Source organism: Euprymna scolopes, chromosome 40, assembly GCF_053919585.1.
Source record: "Euprymna scolopes isolate OS-2025 chromosome 40, ASM5391958v1, whole genome shotgun sequence".
NCBI lineage: Eukaryota > Metazoa > Mollusca > Cephalopoda > Sepiida > Sepiolidae > Euprymna > Euprymna scolopes.
This window is the reverse complement of record NC_136521.1, coordinates 35458834-35481182: the sequence shown is the minus strand read 5'-3', so window position 1 is coordinate 35481182 and position 22349 is coordinate 35458834. Positions and strand designations below refer to the sequence as shown.

At 36.2% G+C, this 22349-nt stretch overlaps 2 protein-coding genes across 4 annotated transcripts in view; one reads left to right on the top strand and one right to left on the bottom strand.

The window, feature by feature from the left end:
- Nucleotides 1-4779, bottom strand: part of LOC145265494 (uncharacterized) — a 185282-nt gene extending 180503 nt beyond the window's left edge. For 2 of the 3 annotated variants that reach the window (XM_080121372.1, XM_080121373.1), the window contains exon 1: nucleotides 4264-4732. In XM_080121372.1, coding sequence (XP_079977498.1) covers nucleotides 4264-4466 — 203 coding nt within the window. In that variant the 5' untranslated portion in view covers nucleotides 4467-4732. Of the gene's footprint in view, nucleotides 1-4263 lie in introns of all 3 variants that reach the window. The other variant, XM_080121374.1, reaches the window with a different exon arrangement.
- Nucleotides 4780-13254: 8475 nt separating this feature from the next.
- The window catches only part of LOC145265493 (HAUS augmin-like complex subunit 7), a 38564-nt gene continuing 29469 nt past the window's right edge, over nucleotides 13255-22349 (top strand). Inside the window, exons 1-2 of the mRNA XM_080121371.1 lie at nucleotides 13255-13384; nucleotides 20474-20580. Of these exons, the coding sequence (XP_079977497.1) occupies nucleotides 13337-13384; nucleotides 20474-20580 (155 nt within the window). The 5' untranslated portion in view covers nucleotides 13255-13336. The remainder of the gene's footprint in view (nucleotides 13385-20473; nucleotides 20581-22349) is intronic.

The window sequence follows — 22349 nt, the reverse complement described above, 5'->3', positions numbered from 1 at the left end:
TATGACCAGTTTGTCACTCAACAACTTCATCCTAATGAGACGGTGGATGAGTTTTTTGCTGAGCTGCAATGCCTGGCCCGGTTGGTTTGGGGACCGTTGCCCGAATGTTGGCTAACGTGTGCATTCGTGTCTGGACTACCGCAACATGTTAAACATGTAATATGTGCCTCATCCAGGATGGAAACAATGAGTGTGGAACAACTGTTGACCCGAACAAGAGCTATCATGATTGACCACGACAGCCCTGCAGAATTGGCTGCTGCTACGTCTGCCAGACGATCACCTACAGAATCAAATGTGCACTGTGACGATGAAAAATTTGTTTGCTACAGGTGTGGTGGTCCCAACCACTTGGTGAAGGACTGCTTACAGAATCGCCAAAAGGGGTTGAACAGTCGGGCGTGCAAAGTCCATCGTAAGATACGTTGCTTCAGATGCAGTGGCCTTGGACATATATCATCACAATATCAGGGAAACACCGAAGGGAAGGAGGCAGCAGCATTAGTCTCCTCCCCGACAAACTAAGCATTGAGACTCTTCCCTCCATGAAAGTGCGTGTAGATGGGCAAGAATGTATGGTGTTAATTGATTCCGGGTGTTCACAGACTTTAGTGAGTAAAGCTGTGTGTCGCTTTTGGAAGCAGAAGTCAGCAGGAGTACTGACAGCTGACGGAAGGACATTTAATTGCCAAGGATACAGCAGAGTAAATGTAGAGGTTGGCTGAGTTCCTGCTGTCGACATTGAGGCCTTGGTCGTGGATAAGCAGCTGTTGGGTTTCGATCTACTGCTGGGAATTGATGCCATGAGAAAACTCGGTCGAGTTCATTTCATGGAATCAGATGAAGCACATTTTAGAGGCTTAAACAAATGTACTGCCATCTCTATCGACGAGCCAGACTTTAGCGTGACTTATAATTGCATTAATAAAGAATGGACTGCATCATGGAAATGGGCAAATGGTTGCTCTCCCAGTAAATTGAATAACAGTGTGCAAGAATATACGATGCCTTGTCATACCAGAGATGCCTATGAGAAAGCAATTTAATGGTGGCAGCAGAATGGATGGCTGGTGCCATATTGAGAAGAACTTGGCCCACCCAAAGGCCTAATTCCCTTAATTGCAGTCGTACAGAAGCAGAAGCACAAGGTACGCCCACTTCTTGATTACCGGGAATTGAACGAATTTGTGGATGCTTTCACTGCCAATGCAAAAGTGTGCACACAGAAACTAAGAGATTGGCGGCGACAAGGAGTTAATGTGTCACTTATGGATCTGTGGAATGCATATCTTCAAATCCACGTTGACAAAGCATTATGGCAATTTCAAACAGTTATTTTCAAGAGCCAGCGCTTTTGTCTCACGTGGTTGGGATTCGGGCTGAATGTGGCGCCACTTATTATGAAGTCTGTAATAGACGCGATCATATCTCAGAACCATGCAATCAAAAATGCCACATCATATGTGGATGATATTTTCATTAATGAAAGTGTAGTTCCTGCATCACGCATGCAACAACATTTCTTAGACTATGGCTTGGTTTCCAAGGATCCGCTGCTACTGAAAGACGGAGCCAGAGTTCTGGGTTTGCAAGTCTGGGAGAAAGATGGCACACTGCAATGGAAACAAGGAAGTCCAATTCCAGGAATCCCTGATAAATTAACCCGTCGATGCATATTTTCTCTTTGTGGGAAACTCGTTGGTCATTTTCCTGTATGTAGATGGTTCCAGGTGGCAGTCGCATTTATCAAGCACCTAGCAACTGCTGTATTGAAAGGCTGGGATGACAGAATCAAAAATGCATCTCTTTATCACATGTTGACAGAAACTGTGAGCAAAGTACGAGAAGTGGATCCCGTTGGAGGAGCCTGGTGCATGGACGACAAAGAGGTGGATGCAAGTTGATTAGCCACAGGAGTGGCATTGGAGGCAAATGGAACGGTCATTGATGATGCGTGTTGGCTACGTCCTACTAACAACGCTCAACACATCAATCTAGCTAAACTTGACGCAGCACTCAAAGGAATCAATTTGGCCCTTCAGTGGAAGGCAAAAGTGTTACACTTAGTTACTGATTCAGTGTGTGTGCACCGATGGATCTCAGACACTTTGACTGGGAAAGCGCATGTGAACACGAAAGTAGGTGGTGAAATGCTCATTAGGTGATGGTTAGAAACTTTAAAATCACTGGCAAAAGAATATGAATTGTCCATCAATATAAAACTCGTGAAGTCCTATCAGAATCATGCAGATAGTCTCACCAGTGTTCCACGCAGGTGGATGGATCTACTCAAGGAAGGAAGAGAGCCGATGCTTGGGAATTGCACAGCAGTAAGACAACTGGATGGGAACCAGGTGGCTGATATCCATCATCAAAGTGGACATTCATGAGTAAAACAAACTCTATATTTTGCTAGGATAGTGGGCCCACAATTGTCCAAAGAGACTGCTAAATCTGTCGTGAAAGCATGCAAAAAATGTCGATTACTAGATCCAGCACCTGTGCACTGGAAAAAGGAAAAATTGGTGTAAAGAACAACTGGGGCAAACTGGTGAGAATTTTTTAACTATTATCGACTGTGGACCCTCTAGATTTGGAATCTGGCGGCCACTGCATCGGACAGATACAACCACTGTAATCCACAGTTGGAGAGTATTTTTCTTGATGGAGGCCCACCGACAGAAATACTGACCGACAATGCTACTGCTTTCACCAGTAAGGAGTTTCAGTCATTTTCAAAAAATTGGGACATACATCTGCAATTTCGATGTGCGTACTCACCAAGTGGAAACGGTATTATAGAGCAAAGCCATAGAACCATTAGGATCATCGCAGCCAGAAAGAATTGTTCAGTACTGGAAGCGGTCTACTGGCACAACATCACCCCAAAGGATGACGTTTCATCTTCCACCACACCAGTGGACGTGCTACATAGATATCATGCACGAATCAAGGGTATCGAAGCTAACCCACTGCCCAAACCAGAAGTGACTGGAGCGAAGTATGAAAAAGGAGACATCGTTTGGGTTAAAAATCCACGTGGCAGGTGCACAACGAAATATAACACTAGTCTGGTTACTGAAGTGATCAGCCTGTAATCTGTGAAAGTTGATGGGGTGCCTAGGCATGTTAAAGACCTTCGACCAGTAACCCGGACACACTTGTCAAGTGACGAAAGTGATTCTGAGGACAGTGAGCAGCTAATCTATTTTAATTCAGATCCGCTTGAGAATGATTCTTATACTAGCAACCTCCCAACTGATGAGGTGTCTACTGAAAGCCTACCCACAGACAAGTGCACGTACGAAAGTCAGGGCCACGTTATTCCTCTTCAAAGAAGTACCTGACAGAGACGGATACTACCTCCCTTCCCTGTTTGTGATCATGAGATCAGGAGGGTGGGGAACTATAACTTACCTGAATAGCACGAGTTTCGTGTTTTTTCCTCTAAGAAAAAAAAAAGTTAAAATGCAGATGCCATATTTATATGTATGACGGTCATGCAAATTTACGTGTGAGATATGCAAATTAGAGGCGAGGGAGTTTGTTGAACAGGTATAAAAGAGGAAGGGAAAGAAACCACCGGCGAGTGGGAAGACAGCGTGTTGGGAGAACGCATGTCAAAACGAAACTATTGAAACTAAATCAGAAAAGACAGAACAACAAATTTGACTCGGTTCAAATAAATACATACATACATACATACATACATACATTTAAACAGACAGGTGAGAGTTATATTATAGATGTTCAAATTAGGGTACTCGTGCATCTATGTTTTCACACTAAAATAAGCACAAAAATTAGTTAAATTCTAAAAATTATAAAAAATGAATCAGAAAAATAATTACGAATAAAAATAGAATTTATCGATTTATCGAGGTTCATAATATGTTTTAGCGTGAAAGGGTTTTTTGAACATTTCAGTATGACAAACTTACTTATCTCCCTTATCTTAACGTAACTTGATTTAAATTAAGGGTCCGCCATTTTTAAACAATGTAATTGTGGATGTTTTGTTTGTTTTTTGTTTGGGGAATATTTTTTTTTTTTTTTTTTTTTTTTTTGTTAAAATACATCTCATCTACTAGATCATTTTTCGGTATTTTTAGAATTCATACTAATTTCTACGTAACACGTAAGTACGTAATAATGTTTTCACCTGAAATGTGTTTGTTTAAAAGAATACCAATTTACACAACCACCAAATACTATAATCAGCCAATATCAAATTTAAGGCATTATAGATTTAATAATACTTACATGTCACTAGATTTTGGGCTCATATCTGAGTGCAGTATAGTTCTGTTCTGTCCTAGGCGGCCATCCTCCCATGCATTATCTCCTCTTTCGGAAGGGTATACTGGTTCGCTGAGTGGTTCAATCATGGGAACTTTTTCAACGGTCCAGGGTGCTCCGTTTTTGGTGGAACTGGACTCCCCACCCCCACTATAAACTGACGTCATGTCTTCAGTGAAGAGACTCTTCTTCACTGAAGAGTTGATAAATAAACTATGCTTCCCGAAAAAAAAATGTGGAATAAATAAATTCTGGAATAAACAACAAATCCTTTCCCCCTTTTGGGGGAGCTGGACATCCCCGACATTAAACAGACCTTGTGTCGCATCCGACCTTTGTCGGGCGTCAGTAAAAAGGGACCAAACCGATAAATACTTACATTAGTGGCGTATCTTTTTATAATACAATCCGCCTTGTGTTGATATTTTGTGAAATACCGGAAGTTGACAACAATGTTTACTAGTTTCCACGGCAACAATCGTTTTGTATTGATGTATGATAAGTTATCTCCCTTGCACTCGGAAAATGCGTGATGAAGTTGTGTACCTTTGATTGGAGTTTGCTTACTTCTCACCCTTTGATGAGGAATTAAGTAGTTACCTCTCTTTGTAAATAACCTCCCTTTGTAAGGATGATACAGAGAGAGAGAGAGAGAGAGACAGACAGACAGAGACAGATTTGGTGTAAGTCCAGCGTTCAACCCAATTAAAAAATAAATAAATAAAGTACAGAAAAATCTTTATGATGTACGTATCATGAACAAAATATCATATTCCAATATATACGTCATGAACAAAAATATCATATTCCAAAAATAACATAAATTGATCAAGTAGTTTTTTATATATAGAAAATCATTTTTTACGATTTTTAGCGATTTTAATTGTAAATCGTAGCCATTACATGGCTGCTTTTGGTCTCGGTAATTTGATTTGGGTTATTTAACTATATTTATTAAATATGGCGGGTCGAAACACAACGTTCTCGTTTCATTATATAATTTGATTAAAAAAAAAAAAATTTTTAATCTTGATAAATTTACATAAGTACATAATTTTAAGAGTATGACATTTTCGTTCCGTGACGGGTAGGTACATCATAAAAATTTTTCTGCATTTTCTTTTTTTTTTTTTTTAATTCTGGACTTGCACCAATTAAAAAAAACATTCATGTTATTTCATTTTCTGAGTTAATGAGTTCGTTTAAAAAGAAAGAGTCATTTTTGTTGTAATCGTAATTTTCTTCATGATTATATCATGAAGAAAATTTCCATACTTTTATTTATCTTTTATTTTATTTTATCTATTTATTTATTTAGTTTTTTACTAGTGGGTCACCAGATATTAAGGCCCGACAGCCACTCAAGGGTAAGTTATATGTGTTTGATAGTAATTGGGGCAGTAACATAGTTATCGTTTGTGGTGGAAATTTGGTATAATTAGATTATTTATGAAGATGGTTCCATAAGAACTTGTTTATGTTGGACTTGAAGACAACAATATTGTAGTCAGATGGAAAGCAGACCAGCAGAACAGAGTTCCACAGGCAGGTAGTTCTAGGGAAGAAGCTTTTTTATGGAATCTACGTCTAGGTTTAGGCGCCGACAGAGAGTGGGGGAAATTATTGATAGTGATTTTGAATAGACCAGTGTTTTTTTTTTTTGTGAAAGTTTGGCAAGGGAGGACCATAGATTGGAGCTCAGTCGAACAGTTGCCATGAAAATAACGATAGAGCAGAAACAGGCTCGCAACGTCTCTTCTGTGGGACTTTTTTTTCCTTATGTCAATAAAAATAGATTTAAAATAATTGCGTTTAGGTCAAATAAAAAAAAAATGCACATTTATTTGAAATTGATTTAAAATTAACTATTTCTGAAATTAAAAATTGGGTGTATCGAAGCGTTTGCTTTTAAAATGGCTGCTAAATTTTATTGACTAGTTTTTTTCTGTTTCTTGCAGCAGTGACAAGACAAATTAATCCACCACTAATCATGCAGTATTGTTAACAATTGTGAAATCGAAATACAACAAATAACTTTCACCAAACGCAAGAAAATTTTATTTTATATCAACCTACATAATTCTACATAATATTTTATATACTGCATAATTCATGTTGACACCTAAGTTAAGCAATGTTCAGTTTGGTCAATACTAAAATGAGTGACTATTTGAGAATTCCAGGTGCTGTATGTGCTCTCCACTTATCTTGGTATTGTTTCCAGTCATCGAGCACTTCTCCTTGCCATTGGTTTCAAAGCGTGCCGACTGTTGCTGACCAGGATATAAAATACCCTAACTCGCTACAAGAAAAAATAATGAAACGAATTGAATGAAGGAAACAAAGAACTCAAATGCTGGAATAAATTAAACATATCGTTTATTTTCTGTTGAGAAATGAAAGTCTTCAGTGTACATGTGTTCATTCAGCCATTGACGACTACGCACGTGGAAGGAAAGGGGGAATGAATAGAAAAACGCAAAGTGGCAAGCCGGCCTGTAGAAAGAGAGGGTTAAGCTCAGTAGAGCGTCGCACACATGTCTGTTTTGATGGACCAAAGGCGAAGAGGAGATAGAGTGACGTTAGAGCACGCGGTCGGTTCGTCGATTAAGCAGCTCAAACGCTGGTCCGGACGAAAAAAAGGGAAGTTAACAGATTTTGTTGACTTTTATACTGGAGTTAGTGTTCTGGGTGCGCATGTCTGGTTTTCACTTAAAAGGAAGTGACGTCACAGCTCGGGTGTGTGTGTGTGTGAGTGTGCATGTTAGCATGTGTGTGTGTATGTGCATGAATGTGAGTGTGTGTATGAGGATGTGTATATGCGTGCATGTGTGTGTGCGTATGTGCGTGCGTACGTGTGGGTGTGTATATGTGTAGGAAAACATGTTCGAACACGACTCAGAAGAGGTGTGGTTAGTGCTTGCGCAACCCTTGTCTCACAATTACACATGCAGCTACCTTTACAGGGAGTATCCATTGTCTCCTGAGACTGAATGGAGACATTACATAATTTTAAAGTGTCTAAACTGATTGTGAGATTTTATTATCTCTTAATATGTTCTAATTACTTACACTTAGCCAAACACAAATAAAATATGGTGGTCAATTTATTTTGAGATGGTCGCTAATTTCAGGCTTAAAGATATTAAAAAAAGGCTTACCCTAATCTGACTGGCAATCATCCCCGGACTTAGGGTTAGTGGCACTGAAATTAGTGACTATCCAAAAATTGACTGCTATCTTTGATTGAGACGTGTTTGGCAAGTGTAAGGCACCAAAATAAATTTGGGAATAATAAAACTCAAAATTCATACTAGAATTGTCTGCAAGGACCCGTGGTGCAGTAGTTAGAGTACTTGGAAAAATCAATTGTAAAAAGTGATATTCTTCTGTAGGTTGAAGGTTCAGTCCTCAGTGTGAGTGATTGCAAATTACTTAGGACCTCCATCCAGTCATAGCTGACGGAACAAGGGCACGCTACCACCATGAAGTAGATAAAGGGTTCCGCTCAAAATTCCATCCAAATTCCCGAGTTCAACAGAAATATTCCTAAGTTCAACAAGATACACCTGAAGAAGGTCGGAGGTTATATCGACTGAAACGTTGTGAAAATCATATCCAAGATGAGAACAGAAGTCCGGTGAATCCAAATAATACGAATAACCAATCCTCATCTCAAAAATTCAGAAACGTAAAACTCACAAGCATTTTCAATTTTTACACTAGACAGATGGGTGGAAAATTAAATTTTCTTGCATTTCGTAATCATCGTTTGGCAGCAGCACATTCTGGAGAGAACCACAGCTGGCTGCTAGGTTTTTGCTGGAATTTTTTTGAGGGTATGAAACGGTCTACACCTATAGTTAACCATTCCGTCAGGTCTGATACTATTTTAAACATGGAATGCAGAGGTAGATCTGATATAAATGTACGGAAGCTATTCTAGTCAGCCGTATCAATATACTGTACAATGGAGAGGTACATATGAGGACTTATTACATTTTGCTTTTATTTCAACTGATACAACAGAGTAGTTGGAAGATCCCAGTGAAGACAGAACGGAAGATGAACATAGCTCAGAGCAAGTTGTGAGGAAAAGATCTAGGAAACTTGCATACTGACCGTCAGTATCGTGCACACAGTTGGGTTCGTGAACAATCTGAGTGAGGTCATAAGCAATGGAGAAATCGTAACAGAACCTCCCTTCATCGTCTGTCTTGTTTGAGTGGGTTAACCATTTCACATTGTGAACATTGAAGTCTCCACAGACGTATATTGCGGTAATCTTCCATTCCTAAACACATATAAAAATATCTCTTGTGTATTCCTCTTAATTCTTTATTTGTTTTGTTTTGTTCTTTTTGTTTAACATGTCTCTCATCTGTTTTCCATAATGAACGCTTCAATAACAATGGAGATTTTACAAGTGGTGACCCTCAAAACGACTTCCATAAGTTTCTTCCCTCAGACTGCTAGACTTTGGAATTTCCTTACTTGTTTCCTGCTTCCCCGACTGTACCAACTTGCAGAAGTCTAAATATGTTAAGACACTTGTAGTCTGTCTAAACTGTACGAACGAACTGACTAAACCAAGATGGCCGACTCCTATTTATATCACCACAAGCAAGGGAGGTAACCATGTAACTGAAGGTAGGGAGGTAACCAATGTCTACATTAACATTGCTGCTGTCCTCAAGTGAATAATTTATTTCTGATTTAACAAGTCCCTTAGAAGCTCAGATGAAGCTCCTGCCTTGGTCAAACAATCAGAGACCTGATCACAACCCTTGATCCATTCTATTTGTATCTCCCCTCTACTCTTCATTTCCTTCAGCCTTGCTACATCTATTCTCAATCGTCGATCGCTTACCAGATTGTTGGAATTCAATGTCTCCACAAGTGATGCATTATCTGTCTTGCAGAGAACGTCTGGCAATTTAGATAACTGAAATACCTCTTGTATCATAACCGCAGTCAAAACACCAGCATCAGCTCCCTCATTCAGAGCAAGAGTCTCTGAGGCCAATGGGCTTTTTGTCACTCTGTCCAATTTCTTTGACGCCCAACACATGGGGGCCATTTTGTCAGTACTTCCTCCAATAAAGACAACAAAACCACCCTGTGAAGATCCATCTTCCAGACTGGCATAAGAGGCATCAGTATAACACAAAATGTGTAAATCTGAGGGCTTTCCCAATTTTGGAAATGTTATAGAACCCTTCTTGGATTTCAATTTTGATAAGGCTTTATTCGCCTCAAATAAGGCTTTTACTTTGGGATGCTTTCCAGTGTTGCTCATTTTACACACATCAAAAGCTATATCAGGGCGTGTTTGAGTTGAAACCCACATCATCTGACCTGCAAGTCTCTTCAACTCATGCTTTTCTTCTTCATTCAGTTCATCATTTTTCCTCAGTATCCTCCCTTTGCTTATTTCTATTGGAGATATGGAAGATACATATAGATCTTGTTCTACAGTGATCCCATTTTCCTGTTGATTAACATTCAGTCCAACATATTTGAATGTTCCACTTTCATGAGATCCCCATTATCACTCAGAAAACGAACAGGAGATCCGAAATAGGTAATCCACATCATAAAGATGTTTTTGATGATCTCCTCCTTCTTCTTTGTTTTGATCAATGTTGCCGCTGAATACCTGGTAGCGGCATCAATGAGATGTAGTATCCACACCTCATTGTGGATGAACTCTTTCAAATCCATGCAAACTGTGTGATTAAATCTATTGCCAAGAGGCAATCTCACAACCGGTCGCAGTGGAGCTTTTTTAAATCTAAGGCAAATTTGACAGTTTTCACAAACCTCCTCAATCGCCTTTATAAATTCCTTGTCATTGAATTTGCCACTTTTTTTAACCAAGGAAACAAGTTTTTCCTTCGAGGCATGAGCAAACTGTCGATGAAGTTTTTCTGCTTTTTTTTTTTTTCCTGTGAAAGAACACTGACCAAAATTCTGAACATGTAATACAATGTTCTTAGTACCACTATGATCCAACAACTTATTTGTTAAGGGGAGACAATAGTGCCCTGAAGTTGTGGTCTTTAGTTCAATACATTTATCAAAAATCCAGCACATATCTTTCCGGAAATCTAGCACTATTCCTGCTGTCTTCATTGATTTGTGACTTAATAGAAGAGGCAAGTCGTTTTTCACAATATCTGCTTCGATATAAACTCTTATACCTCCGAGTGTAACCGGAAATTTAGCAACTTTAATTGCTGTGACAGCCACTCCATCACCAAAACAAAAACTCCGGTCTGAGTTCGTATACTTCACTAGTTGCAGGTCACTTTCATTTAAAGTATCCAAATAAACATCAAGCCACACTTCGCCAGCCAGTGTGCGAGTACAAGCAGAATCCAAGACTGCCATTCCAAATGTTTCCTTTACAAGATTTGAAATTTTTTCATTTGTACTGTTCAAATAAATATTTTCTTGACTGAACAACGTAATGTGTATTTGTTCTGTCGCTTCCGTAAACCTGGGCGTATTTCTAGGACACTCTCTAATTAGATGGTTCGGAGACTGACATTTGTAACACAACAACACGTTTCCACTTCGGTCACATGGATTAGATTGTCCTCGACGAAAACGCCTTTTGTTGTTACCCGGTTTAGAATAATTATAGTTGACGATATCGGGCTGTGATTTCACTGCCGGTACATTTTCATCACGATAAATGTCACCAAATACTTTCTTTATCGATTCCTTCATGTTTTGATACGTCAAAACAGAACACGTTGTCCGCGCTAATTTTTCGTTCTCTTCCGATATGTTAACCGCGTTCAAAACAAGAAAAGCTTGCACTCCTTCCGGTAGAATAATGTGGAATTTTTTTAATCTTTGGTACAAAAACTCATAACGAACAAGAAAGTCATTTATACTGGTACCTGACGATCTTTTATAAGTGTAAAATTCCTTAAAAGTCATGTAAGCGCGCGTGTGTTCATCCTTTAAATATATGTCATCCAGTTTCTTTATTAAGATCTTCAAGCCATCTCGTCCGCCGATGTCACTTGTTGGCAATTCACGAACACATTCTCTAATATTCGGTGGTAGCGTCAAAAACACTGCTGGCCCTTTTTTTTCCTCAGAAAGATCCGTGAACAACGACCACATTTCAACGTCTTGTTTCCAGTTCTCGTAAACATCCTCCCCCTCCAACAATGGAGGTTGTTTGTTCGAAGTTGCCATATCCGATATCCGATCTGTCTAGTGCTACAGACAAGCTGTACAAAAAAAAAAAAATTTTTTTTTTTTTTTTTTTTTTTTTTTTTTTTCGTTTTGTCGCACACAGAGGGATATCTCTGCTACCATTTGTTAAGACACTTGTAGTCTGTCTAAACTGTACGAACGAACTGACTAAACCAAGATGGCCGACTCCTATTTATATCACCACAAGCAAGGGAGGTAACCATGTAACTGAAGCAAGGGAGGTAACCAATGTCTACATTAACATAAATATACTGTGAATAAACATCTTTCTGCTCAACTTCTCATAGTTCCTTGTTAGACATGATCCCAAATATGTCTTATGTCCAAGTGTGAAGTGTTGAAATTAAAATTTTAAACTGTTCAATACTGTTACATGCACAAAAAAAAATCCATTGTTCTTTTTTCCCACTGACACATGAATTGACCGTACGTACAAAATGACTCTGAGTGAGCAAAGAATCTGTCAAGTCGGAAGTTGGACACAGGCATGCCATTTGATACCCCCTGACATTTTATATAGCACATTTGCATTTGTTCTACCAAATATAGTAATGCATCCTACCATCGAAAGAGTTGTTGTAAGGGGTGTATCCCAAGTGATATGTTTCTTTCTCTCTCTTCTGCACGCCTCAACATGCCAACGTGTTTCAGAATGTCTGCCACAAAACAACGCACTGCTACAATGCAAAGCAATGTGTCAAACAAAATTCTCCACCCACATCTCCATGCGACCTGCTTTATGGAGCCCGGCACACCTCATTTGCATGTGTGCAGTGCGACTTTACAAGATCGTCTGAGACCGTCCGAGTCCGTGTGTGTTAAAAACTCACAGATGCCATCTTGAATCTCTTTTCATCCCACCCCGCAGGAAAGACAGACACGAGGGCATTTGAAATGTAGGCGGTTCCTATTTTCCTCAGAACATGCATAATTTTTCATTTCCTATCGATCAGGTTTCGAATTTGAGTGTTGCACACGCAACCTTTGGACACTTGTTTCCATGACTGTTTTCCTTGTTTGGGGTGAAGAAGGGTAAAAATAAAGTCGCAATCATCTTCCAAAATGGCCCTACCAATAGCAGGGACCATCCCAAAATGCCTTAGATGATTAAACGTAAATAAAGGGTGACTGATAAGAGAGGTGGTGAGAGGAATGGAATGATGTAAATAATTGCAAAAGATAGAAAGAGGGGAGAGAGAGAGAGAGTATATGGAGAAGTTAAAAAGAAGAAGAGAAAAAATAAGAAGGAAGAAGGAGAGAGAGGGAAGAGAGAGAGACACACAAAGAGGGATGAAGAGAAGAATATTCAGAGAAGGGTGAAGAGAGAGAAGAGGAAAAAGATAGAAAGAGGAAGGAAAAGAAAGAGAATATATTCTTTTTAATTGTGAGCAAAGTGTAGTATCGGTTTTGAGGCTACGCATCAATCTTTTCTCTCCTCAGTCAATGAAGAAGAAATCCCTCGAGACGGACAACATTTTAATTTTTATCCTAATCCAGAGTGCCTCTTTGGGAAAGCTGGGTTTTCCTCAAACTAAAAACCGACTTCTCTGGGGTCGTGAGGAGGCAAGTAAATAAAGACACAACACTGTAATTCTGACTTTTGTGAAATCCTTTGATTTTCTAAAAACATGATAATCAACCAATGTCAAAATTATATATTTCATTTAATAATATTAACCGAATACTGACATAACGAGGTATGAGTGGTCTGTGCTTCGACGCAGTAATTCAGAGTTACTTCCCTTTTGTAATTCACGCTCTCCGGTTATTTCTTATGTTTTTATTTTAGAAAACGTTAATAATGGCGGACAGTTTAAAACCCGTTGAACTCGTGAAGAAACGTTTGGACGTAAGTTTTTCGGGGCCGAATTCTATAAATTGTTATTATTTACATACTTTTAAAAAATATAGGGTTTACGAACCGTGCTATTTTTTAGATATGATTATCAAGTTAAATTCACTTTTTACGATATGTTTTGTTTATTAAATTGTTAGGTGAAAGTACAAAATAGTTAAAAAGTCTGGTAAAACTATACAAACACCGTGACAGCGAATTAACCCTACCCCTAACCCTAACCCCAACCCTAACCCTAACCCTAACCCTAAACCCTAACCCTAATCCTAACCCTAACCCTAACGCTATCACGGTGTTTGTATAATAATACCAAAAGTCTTACCCTCATCATGTCAAGAATGGCTTTCTAAATAATGTTATTATTTCAGTACAGGTTAGTAAACTGCACACGTACCAAATATAGTCTTGTAGTTATGGGTGGGCTGTTTTGTTTACATTTAGAAATAGAACAACTGAACGAAACAACGGTCGTCGGCAATCAAAATAGTAAATTAGAATTTAAAGACATTTTACAACAAAACGAAAAGTTGTTGAATAAAAAAATGTAAAAAATGCAGAATGCTACCAAAGGCAAGCTAAGTTAATCTTCTATCTACCTGGATAATTTTTGTGTGTGAGAGAGAGACTTTTAACTTATTTTAAAGCGTTTATTTAGTCTGAAACACAAGTAATGCCTGGTCCTTAATTAAAACAAGACAAAAATGAGTGACATGAGCTGAGCTGGTCATCTGGGAAGTCTTGATAATCGTTTAAAAATCGAAAAGTAAACAAAATAAACCCATCCAATAAATGTAAGATGTGCCCACCCCGCACCTGCACGGCACACCGTTTCTTTCACCTTTTGTGTGTCTATTTATATAAAGTTAGGGGTAAAATTTGATAAATGCGATTTAAAAAAAAAAAAAAAAAAAAAAAAATCAGGTGTTTCTTCGTTATTACAACGAAAGTCGAAAAAATGAATTTTCATTAAAAACTAGTGGTGTATATGATCTACCTAGTTTGTATCTCAATTTCAACTATGGTGCGTGTGAACTTTTGCCACCGCGCTACTTTTAAATAGTGTGTTTTTTTTTTTTTTTTTTTTTTTTTTCAGGTTTAATTCGAGCTACACGATATCTTGGTACTGGTCGCGGTAAGAGTTCCCTGCCGAACACCCTAAAAAACAATGACTTCTCCCCGCGCAGACGCAAAGGACATGTTTTAGTTGCCATAGTAACAACACTTTTTATCGACATTGTTTTACTGTTTATGAATATTGAAATAAAATACATTACTACACATTTATTAATAATATCTCACTTTTAATCACTTTTATCGACCTTTTAAAACTTTTTTTTTACTCTTTTTAAATGACAACGTTAATGTTTATGAATATTGAAATAAAATACATTACTACACATTTATTAATATCTTTCTTTTTTTTTTACTGTTTATGTGTCAATTTTATCGACTTTTTCTTTTCTTATATTGAAATATTATATATATGAAATATTGAAATTATTCTTATATTGAATATTGAAATAAAAGACATTACTACACATTTATTAATAATATCTTCTTGAATATTAAAATAATTTCCCAACTTTTTTCATTTCTATGTGTTTTTAGTTTTGTGTGTTGAATGAAACTTTTTTTTTTTTTTTTTCATTACAACAATAGTTATCGACCCCGGTTCTTTGGCTGACAAATGACATCTGTCGGCGGTTCTTGAAATTTACTTACCACAAAATGGTGATAGAATAATAAATTTACTTACGTTTAATCAATGTTATTTTCTTTTTTAAATAGCATTTTCTTTTTAAATGACGACGTTTTTACTGTTTATGAATATTAAAAGAAAAATAATTACTAAACATTTATTAATAAGAAAATGGGTGCTAGTGCACTTATGATCCGCGCTATATTTTAAATCGTATTTCTAAGCTTAAAGTTTAATGTTTTTTTATTCAATTGTAAGGTTAAAGTAGAGAATAGGTACAAAACACCCTCCCCGTGTTAAGAATGGCTTTTTAAATAATAACGTTATTTCAGCACGGATCAATAAGTGCACTAGTACCACAAAATGGTGATAGAATAATACATTTAGGGTTCGTATTACTGTACACATAGATTCGAAAAAGTTGTCAAAAAACAAATAACAGATAAATGTTATCAAAGGCAAGATAAGTTACTTTTCTGCCAAACTGGATATATTTTTTGTGTTTTTATTCAATGTAACATATTTATTCAGCTCGAAAAACAGTCTTTACCGATGTATTCGAAAATTCAAGATGGCGTCTCACACCCTCTTTAACACCGTAAGTATGGAAAAAAGGTGTTATAAATAAAAAACTATACAAAATACTATTAAAAACCCGCCGAATATATGTCAACCTATGTCACGGTAACATATATTGAGCGAGTTTTTAACAGTATTTTATCTGGTTTTTTATTTATAACATCTTTTCCCACACTTACCGTGTTAAAGAGAGAATAAGACGCCATCTTGAATGTTCCAATACATCGGTAAACACTGTATGGGTTTCGAGCTGAATAAATATGTTACATTGAATAAAAACACGAAAAATATATCCAGTTTGGTAGAAAAGTAAATTATCTTGCCTTTGATAACATTTATTTAAAAAGTCGATAAAAATTGACACATAAACAGTAAAAAAAAAAAAAAAGAAGATATTAATAAATGTGTAGTAATGTATTTTATTTCAATATTCATAAACATTAACGTTGTCATTTAAAAAGAGTAAAAAAAAGTTTAAAAAAGTCGATAAAAGTGATTAAAAGTGAGATATTATTAATAAATGTGTAGTAATGTATTTTATTTCAATATTCATAAACAGTAAAACAATGTCGATAAAAAGTTTTTGTTACTATGGCAACTACTTGGCCTTCGGGACGAGATCAAAGTGTAGTATCTGTTCTTCAGATGCTGCACTTCCATTTCTTGTTCTCTTTCGGTGGAGGAGAAATCCTTCATGACTGAGACAATTTTTATTTTTGTACCTTTTCTCCACGTTAAAAAACGACCCTGGTGTCTAACTCTGTCCCGTGGGGAGCCATAGTAAATAGGTACTATGGCAACTAAAACATGTCCTTTGCGCCTGCGCGGGGAGAAGTCATTGTTTTTTTAGGGTGTTCGGCAGGGAACTCTTACCGCGACCAGTACCGAAAATGCTATTTAAAAAAAAAAAAATAAAAAGTCGATAAAAGTGAATGAATGGTGAGAAAATAACATTGATTAAACGTAAGTAAATTTATTATTCTATCACTATTTTGTGGTACTAGTGCACTTATTGATCCGTGCTGAAACAACGTTATTATTTAAAAAGGCCATTCTTAACATGGGGAGGGTGCAAATTCGCCTAAAAAAGTAGAATCTCATTTTACGGAATTAGCTAACCGGGGTCAATAACTATTGTTGTAATGAAAAAAAAAAGTTTCATTCAACACACAAAACTAAAAACACATTTAAAAAAGAAAATGCTATTTAAAAAAGAAAAGAAAAAGTCGATAAAAGTGACACAAACAGTAAACAAAAAAAAAAAAGTCGATAAGAGTGATTAAAGTGAGATATTATTAATAAATGTGTAGTAATGTCTTTTATTTCAATATTCATAAACAGTAAAACAAAGTCGATAAAAATTCATGATCGTTTAGTTACTATGGCAACTAAAACATGTCCTTTGCGCATGCGTGGGGAGAAGTCATTGTTTTTTTTAGGGTGTTCGGCAGGGAACTCTTATCGCGACCAGTACCGATATCTTTTTTATTATTAAATTGTTAGGTGGAAGCACAGAATATTAACAAAACACCCTCCCCATGTTAAGAATGGCTTTCAAAATAATGTTATATTTCAGCACGGTGGCAAAAGTATACAAGTACCGCAATATTATCTAATTAATTGTCATTTTGTAATTAATTACATATTATTGCATTATTACATAAAATATATACTTTAACGATTTAATGGGTGCTAATGCACTTACGGTTATCCTGACGCTCCGCACTCCTTTGTTTACCTCGGAAGTGACGTCACACAAATCTTATAATACGGATGGCTACAATTGTAAAAATAATTTGTTTTATTTTTCTTTCATTTTGAGCTCCATTTTTCTCCCGTTTGTTTTTGTTTTCTTCTCCCATTTCTTATTTTGAGCGGAGAATTTATTTTATTTTCATTTTGAGCTCTTTTTCCGATCCGGCGTTACCTTTTATAGGTACTCCTTCAGTGCAGGAGCCGTATAGCTCGGGTCGTAAAGTGCAGGACTCCTGCACTTCATGACCTGAGCTATTTTTAACACTATTATTTAGAAACCTATTATTTAACATGGGGAAGGGAGGGTGTATTGTAACTATTCTGTACTTTCACTTAACAATTAAATTTTTAAAAAATATTGTGAAACTTGAATTTAACTTGAAAATACTATTAAAAAATAGCGCGGGTCGTAAAATGCAGTGGTCGGTGTTCTGTAGTAGCGGATCTGGATATTTACCAAACTTTTATATTATAAAAGGGTGCTTCTGCATTTTACGACCCGCGCTATTTTTTAATAGTATTTTCAAGTTAAATTCAAGTTTCACGATATTTTTTTAAAATTTAATTGTTAAGTGAAAGTACAGAATAGTTACAATACACCCTCCCTTCCCCATGTTAAATAATAGGTTTCTAAATAATAGTGTTAAAAATAGCTCGGGTCGTAAAGTGCAGGAGTACCTATAAAAGGTAACGCCGGATCGGAAAAAGAGCTCAAAATGAAAATATAATAAATTCTCCGCTCAAAATAAGAAATGGGAGAAGAAAACAAAAACAAACGGGAGAAAAATGGAGCTCAAAATGAAAGCAAAATAAAACAAATTATTTTTACAATTGTAGCCATCCGTATTATAAGATTTGTGTGACGTCACTTCCAAGGTAAACAAAGGAGTGCGGAGCATCAGGATAACCGCACTTGCTGATCCGCGCTATTTTTTTAATCGTATTTCCAAGTCTAATTAAAGTTTTATATGTTTTTTTATTCAATTGTAAGGTACAGAATAGGTACAAAACACCCTCCCCTCCCCATGTTAAGAATGGCTTTTTAAATAATAACATTATTTCAGCATGGAGCAATAAGTGCATTAGTACCATTTAATGATGATATTCGCCATTAATTTGGTATCTTTTTTACTTTCTTTCCACCTTAACACTCGCCTTTAAAATGACAAGTATGCTGAAAACGAATATCGCATTTAAATTTGGCGCAAACAAATAGTTTTCCGGATATTAAGACTTTTATGCAATGTAATTCCTTGTGTTATCATTGTTGGTCGTTCTGTATGTGCAAGCACGCATATATTTTTTACTCGCGTGCATGTAAACAAAACCGCAATCGAACAACATAGCAACCAATTTTCCAACTTTTGGCTACCTATTAACTAAAACGTATGTCAACATAATGAAATCTACACTTGGAATTGGTGACATTTATTGGGTGGGTTTCTACCACTATTTTGTTTTATTTCTTATTTTGAAGTCATTGTCGAGACTTCAAGGATTTAAAGAGATATTGTGTCCATTTTTTCTTATTCTCCAATAGCGTTCAATATTACAAGTTTTTTTAACCGAATAAACATTTTTTCTTATTCTCCGATAGCGTTCAATATTACAAGTTTTTTTTAACTAAATAAACATTTTTTTATTAAATAAAAACACTAAAAACTTATCTAGTTAGGTAGAAAAGTAATTCATCTTGCCTTTGATCACATTTATTTGTTTTTTTGACAACTTTTTCATACCTTTGTGGATTGTAAAACAAACCCAAAATGATAAATAAATAAATGGTGCTAGTGCACTTACTGATCCGCGCTATTTTTTAGATCGTATTTCCAAGTTTAATTAAAGTTTTATATGTTTTTTTATTCAATTGTAAGGGTAAAGTATAGAATAGGTACAAAACACCCTCCTCCTCCCCATGTTAAGAATGGCTTTTTAAATAATAACGTTATTATTTCAGCACGGATCAATAAATGCACTAGTACCAAATAAGTGAGTAATGGGATGTTTCCAATATTTTTCTTGATTTCAATACAGTTCTCGATTCTTTTAAAATCTCTAAATATTCAGTTGTAAAGTTTTTTTTTTATTATCATTATTTTTCAGATTACTGTAAAAACTTATAGATGTATATATTTTCACAAACGTAAAAATACACTTGAGAGGTGATCTATAGATTTTTTTTTTTCATTAGTCATTTAAAATCAATACAGATTTGTCATTTTTTTCATTAGTACCAGCAATGAAAAATTCAGTTGTAACCCCCCTCCCCACAAAAAAAAAAATCGTTTTTGGCATCGTAAAATCGACACAAATTTTTCTGATACCCTGCAAAGATTACGATTTCCATTTCCGATTAATTGTCCAACACTGAAATAAATATATGGCATAATCACGTTGACACACCGGTTCCCATCAGATCGGCCCTGTATATTACCTTAAACTATATCCAATGGTGAGGCCCCAGCTTGCGGACTTTGGAGAGTGTAGAGCTACCCTTTAATTGCCGTTGTTCCCAGGTCCACTCTGACCCGGAGTGGTAGTACCTCTTAGGGTCCCAATTATGGGTTAAATAGAAACCGACTTGAAAAAAAACAAATATATTCTATCAAAAAAATTGTTCTCCAAAATAACTGGATTCGGCATCAAATAACCTGAAAAGGGTTAATATGCCATAAAACAAAAACAACCAACCAACCAACCCATCAGATCACCAAAGTTAAGCAATGTTGAGCCTAGTCATTGCTAAAATGGGTGACCAATTTGGGAATTCCAGGCGCTGTATGTAGGAGGACGTCGGCATCTCCCTGCAAGAGGAGCAAAAACCTAACATCATTATCTCCCTTAATGGGACTTTATTTATACGTGTGACTGGGGATCACTTGTGAATTTCATAATCCCATTGAACTTCTTCCTTTGGAGGAAGCCGATTAAACCCAAATAGGGTTAGTGCCATTTCACACACACACATTAAAATAAATCTTTGGCACAGAAATTGGCTTAATAAATGTTTTCTAATGTTATAAATATTTTTATCATCTTTTCCTTTTCAGACTTTGAAATGTCCAGTTGTAAAAGACATCGACCATGATTGGATCCTGGAACATCTAACGAAACCATGTCACCAAAGATTACAGATTTTGCAATGGCTTTTATCTAAGTACGTAAACCCCTTACACAGTGACAACTTAGAGAATTTGATAATACTTCCCATATTATGTGTTTTTACAGGGTTTTATGTTGTGCATGAAAGTCGCATTTGCAAGTGATTTTTTTTTTTCCAAATGTTGACTAGAAATAATAAAACACTTATCTTTTGATGAGGGCGTTTTTCTTTCACCGACAATTTTCCAAAGTTCATTACTAAGTGAAAAATAGTTTTTCAATCTTTACTTATTTTTCTCTTTAATAAAACGAGAAAAGTCAAATTATTTAATCAATAAAAAGTTTAATAGAACAATATACTCTTTTTTTTATAAAGAATGTTTAAAAGAAAGCATCTTAAGAAATTCAAATGTTTATGGTATTTAATTCTCTCCCACTGCAAGAACTGTGACACTAGGGTCGAAAAGTGGGATTGAGAAGTCAGCGCCCCCAAGGTACTCTGATCTGCAAAAAGTGCCTGGGCAGCCATGTTGGCATTCCTTGGTGAGAGTGCCTCAGGCGATTAGCAATAAACTAACCCCTTCTCAAAGAGAGAAGGCAAAGTCTGGGAGGGTGGACCTCCTAGACCTGCACAGAACTTTACACCCACCGCAAAACGAACAGGAACCGGATCATTACAAAAATGGTTTAATCTCTGTTGATTTTGGTGGCCCAGGTTAAAAATACCTTCAAGTGTCAGCTTAAAATTCAGTGCATATTTAGAATTACACTTATGAAAAAAAATTCAGAAAAGTCTTTATGATGTACATACTCGTCACAGAACGAGGTGTCATATTCCAAAAATCACATGGGTTTAACAAGTAATTTTTCTATTTGGTGAGTAAACGAAATATTTAATTGTCAAAGGTCAACTGAAGATGAATTTGTCCGTAGAGCCCTGATTAATTAAAGTTATTTAATAAAAGAGAAAGAATATGAATTATGAAAACCTTTCTTAATATATATTTGTTGATGAATTTTCAAGGGAGTTAATTTTGTTATCTAAACTTCCATTGTCAGGTCTGTACTAAATGTAGCATTACAAGTTGATTTTTTCTTTTTAGATAATTATTTTATCAACTTGCATGAAAAGAGCTATGTAAAAGATGCTTAAAACCGTTTGAATTATGCAAATACCGTCAGTAGTTCAAAAGTTATGAGAATTTTAAGTGCCAAAATTTATGCTTTTCCATGGACATTTTTCGATAAAAAAAGTGGGCTAAATTACGAGCCTCAACATTTCAAGAAATTCAGTAATTTTGCCACCATTTATTTATTTTTCAAGCTATTCTTATGAAACTTGGCACTCTTATGTAAAATTGTGTGCTCTTTCTGATTATGTAGTCAAATCTGATGTATCTCTTTACCATAAGCCATGAATTATAAATTAAGATGTACAAATTTCAATTTTTTTTAAACTGCCGCATAGTATCACAGTGGGTGTCTATTCATGAACAAAACTAAGTATTATAGTGGTATTTAAATATAGCTTTATTGAGAGTAGGTATTTTCCTGCCTCCCCACCAAAGGAGAGCTTAATCTGGGGTGTATCCATTGAATGCCTAAAGCGCATTCATGGCCATATTACTCCCCTCAAAGAAAAGAAATATAATTGAGTAGATATGAATTAATCTCAGAAATAAATCAAAGAAAATTTTTCATATAGATTTTGGATTTCTGTAAAAGATGGAAATTCTCATAGTTGACCAGAACTTATGCATTTTGGGACCAGTCCAATTTTCAATTTTGTAAATCCTCTCTATCTGGCCCAAAATATACCCCTAT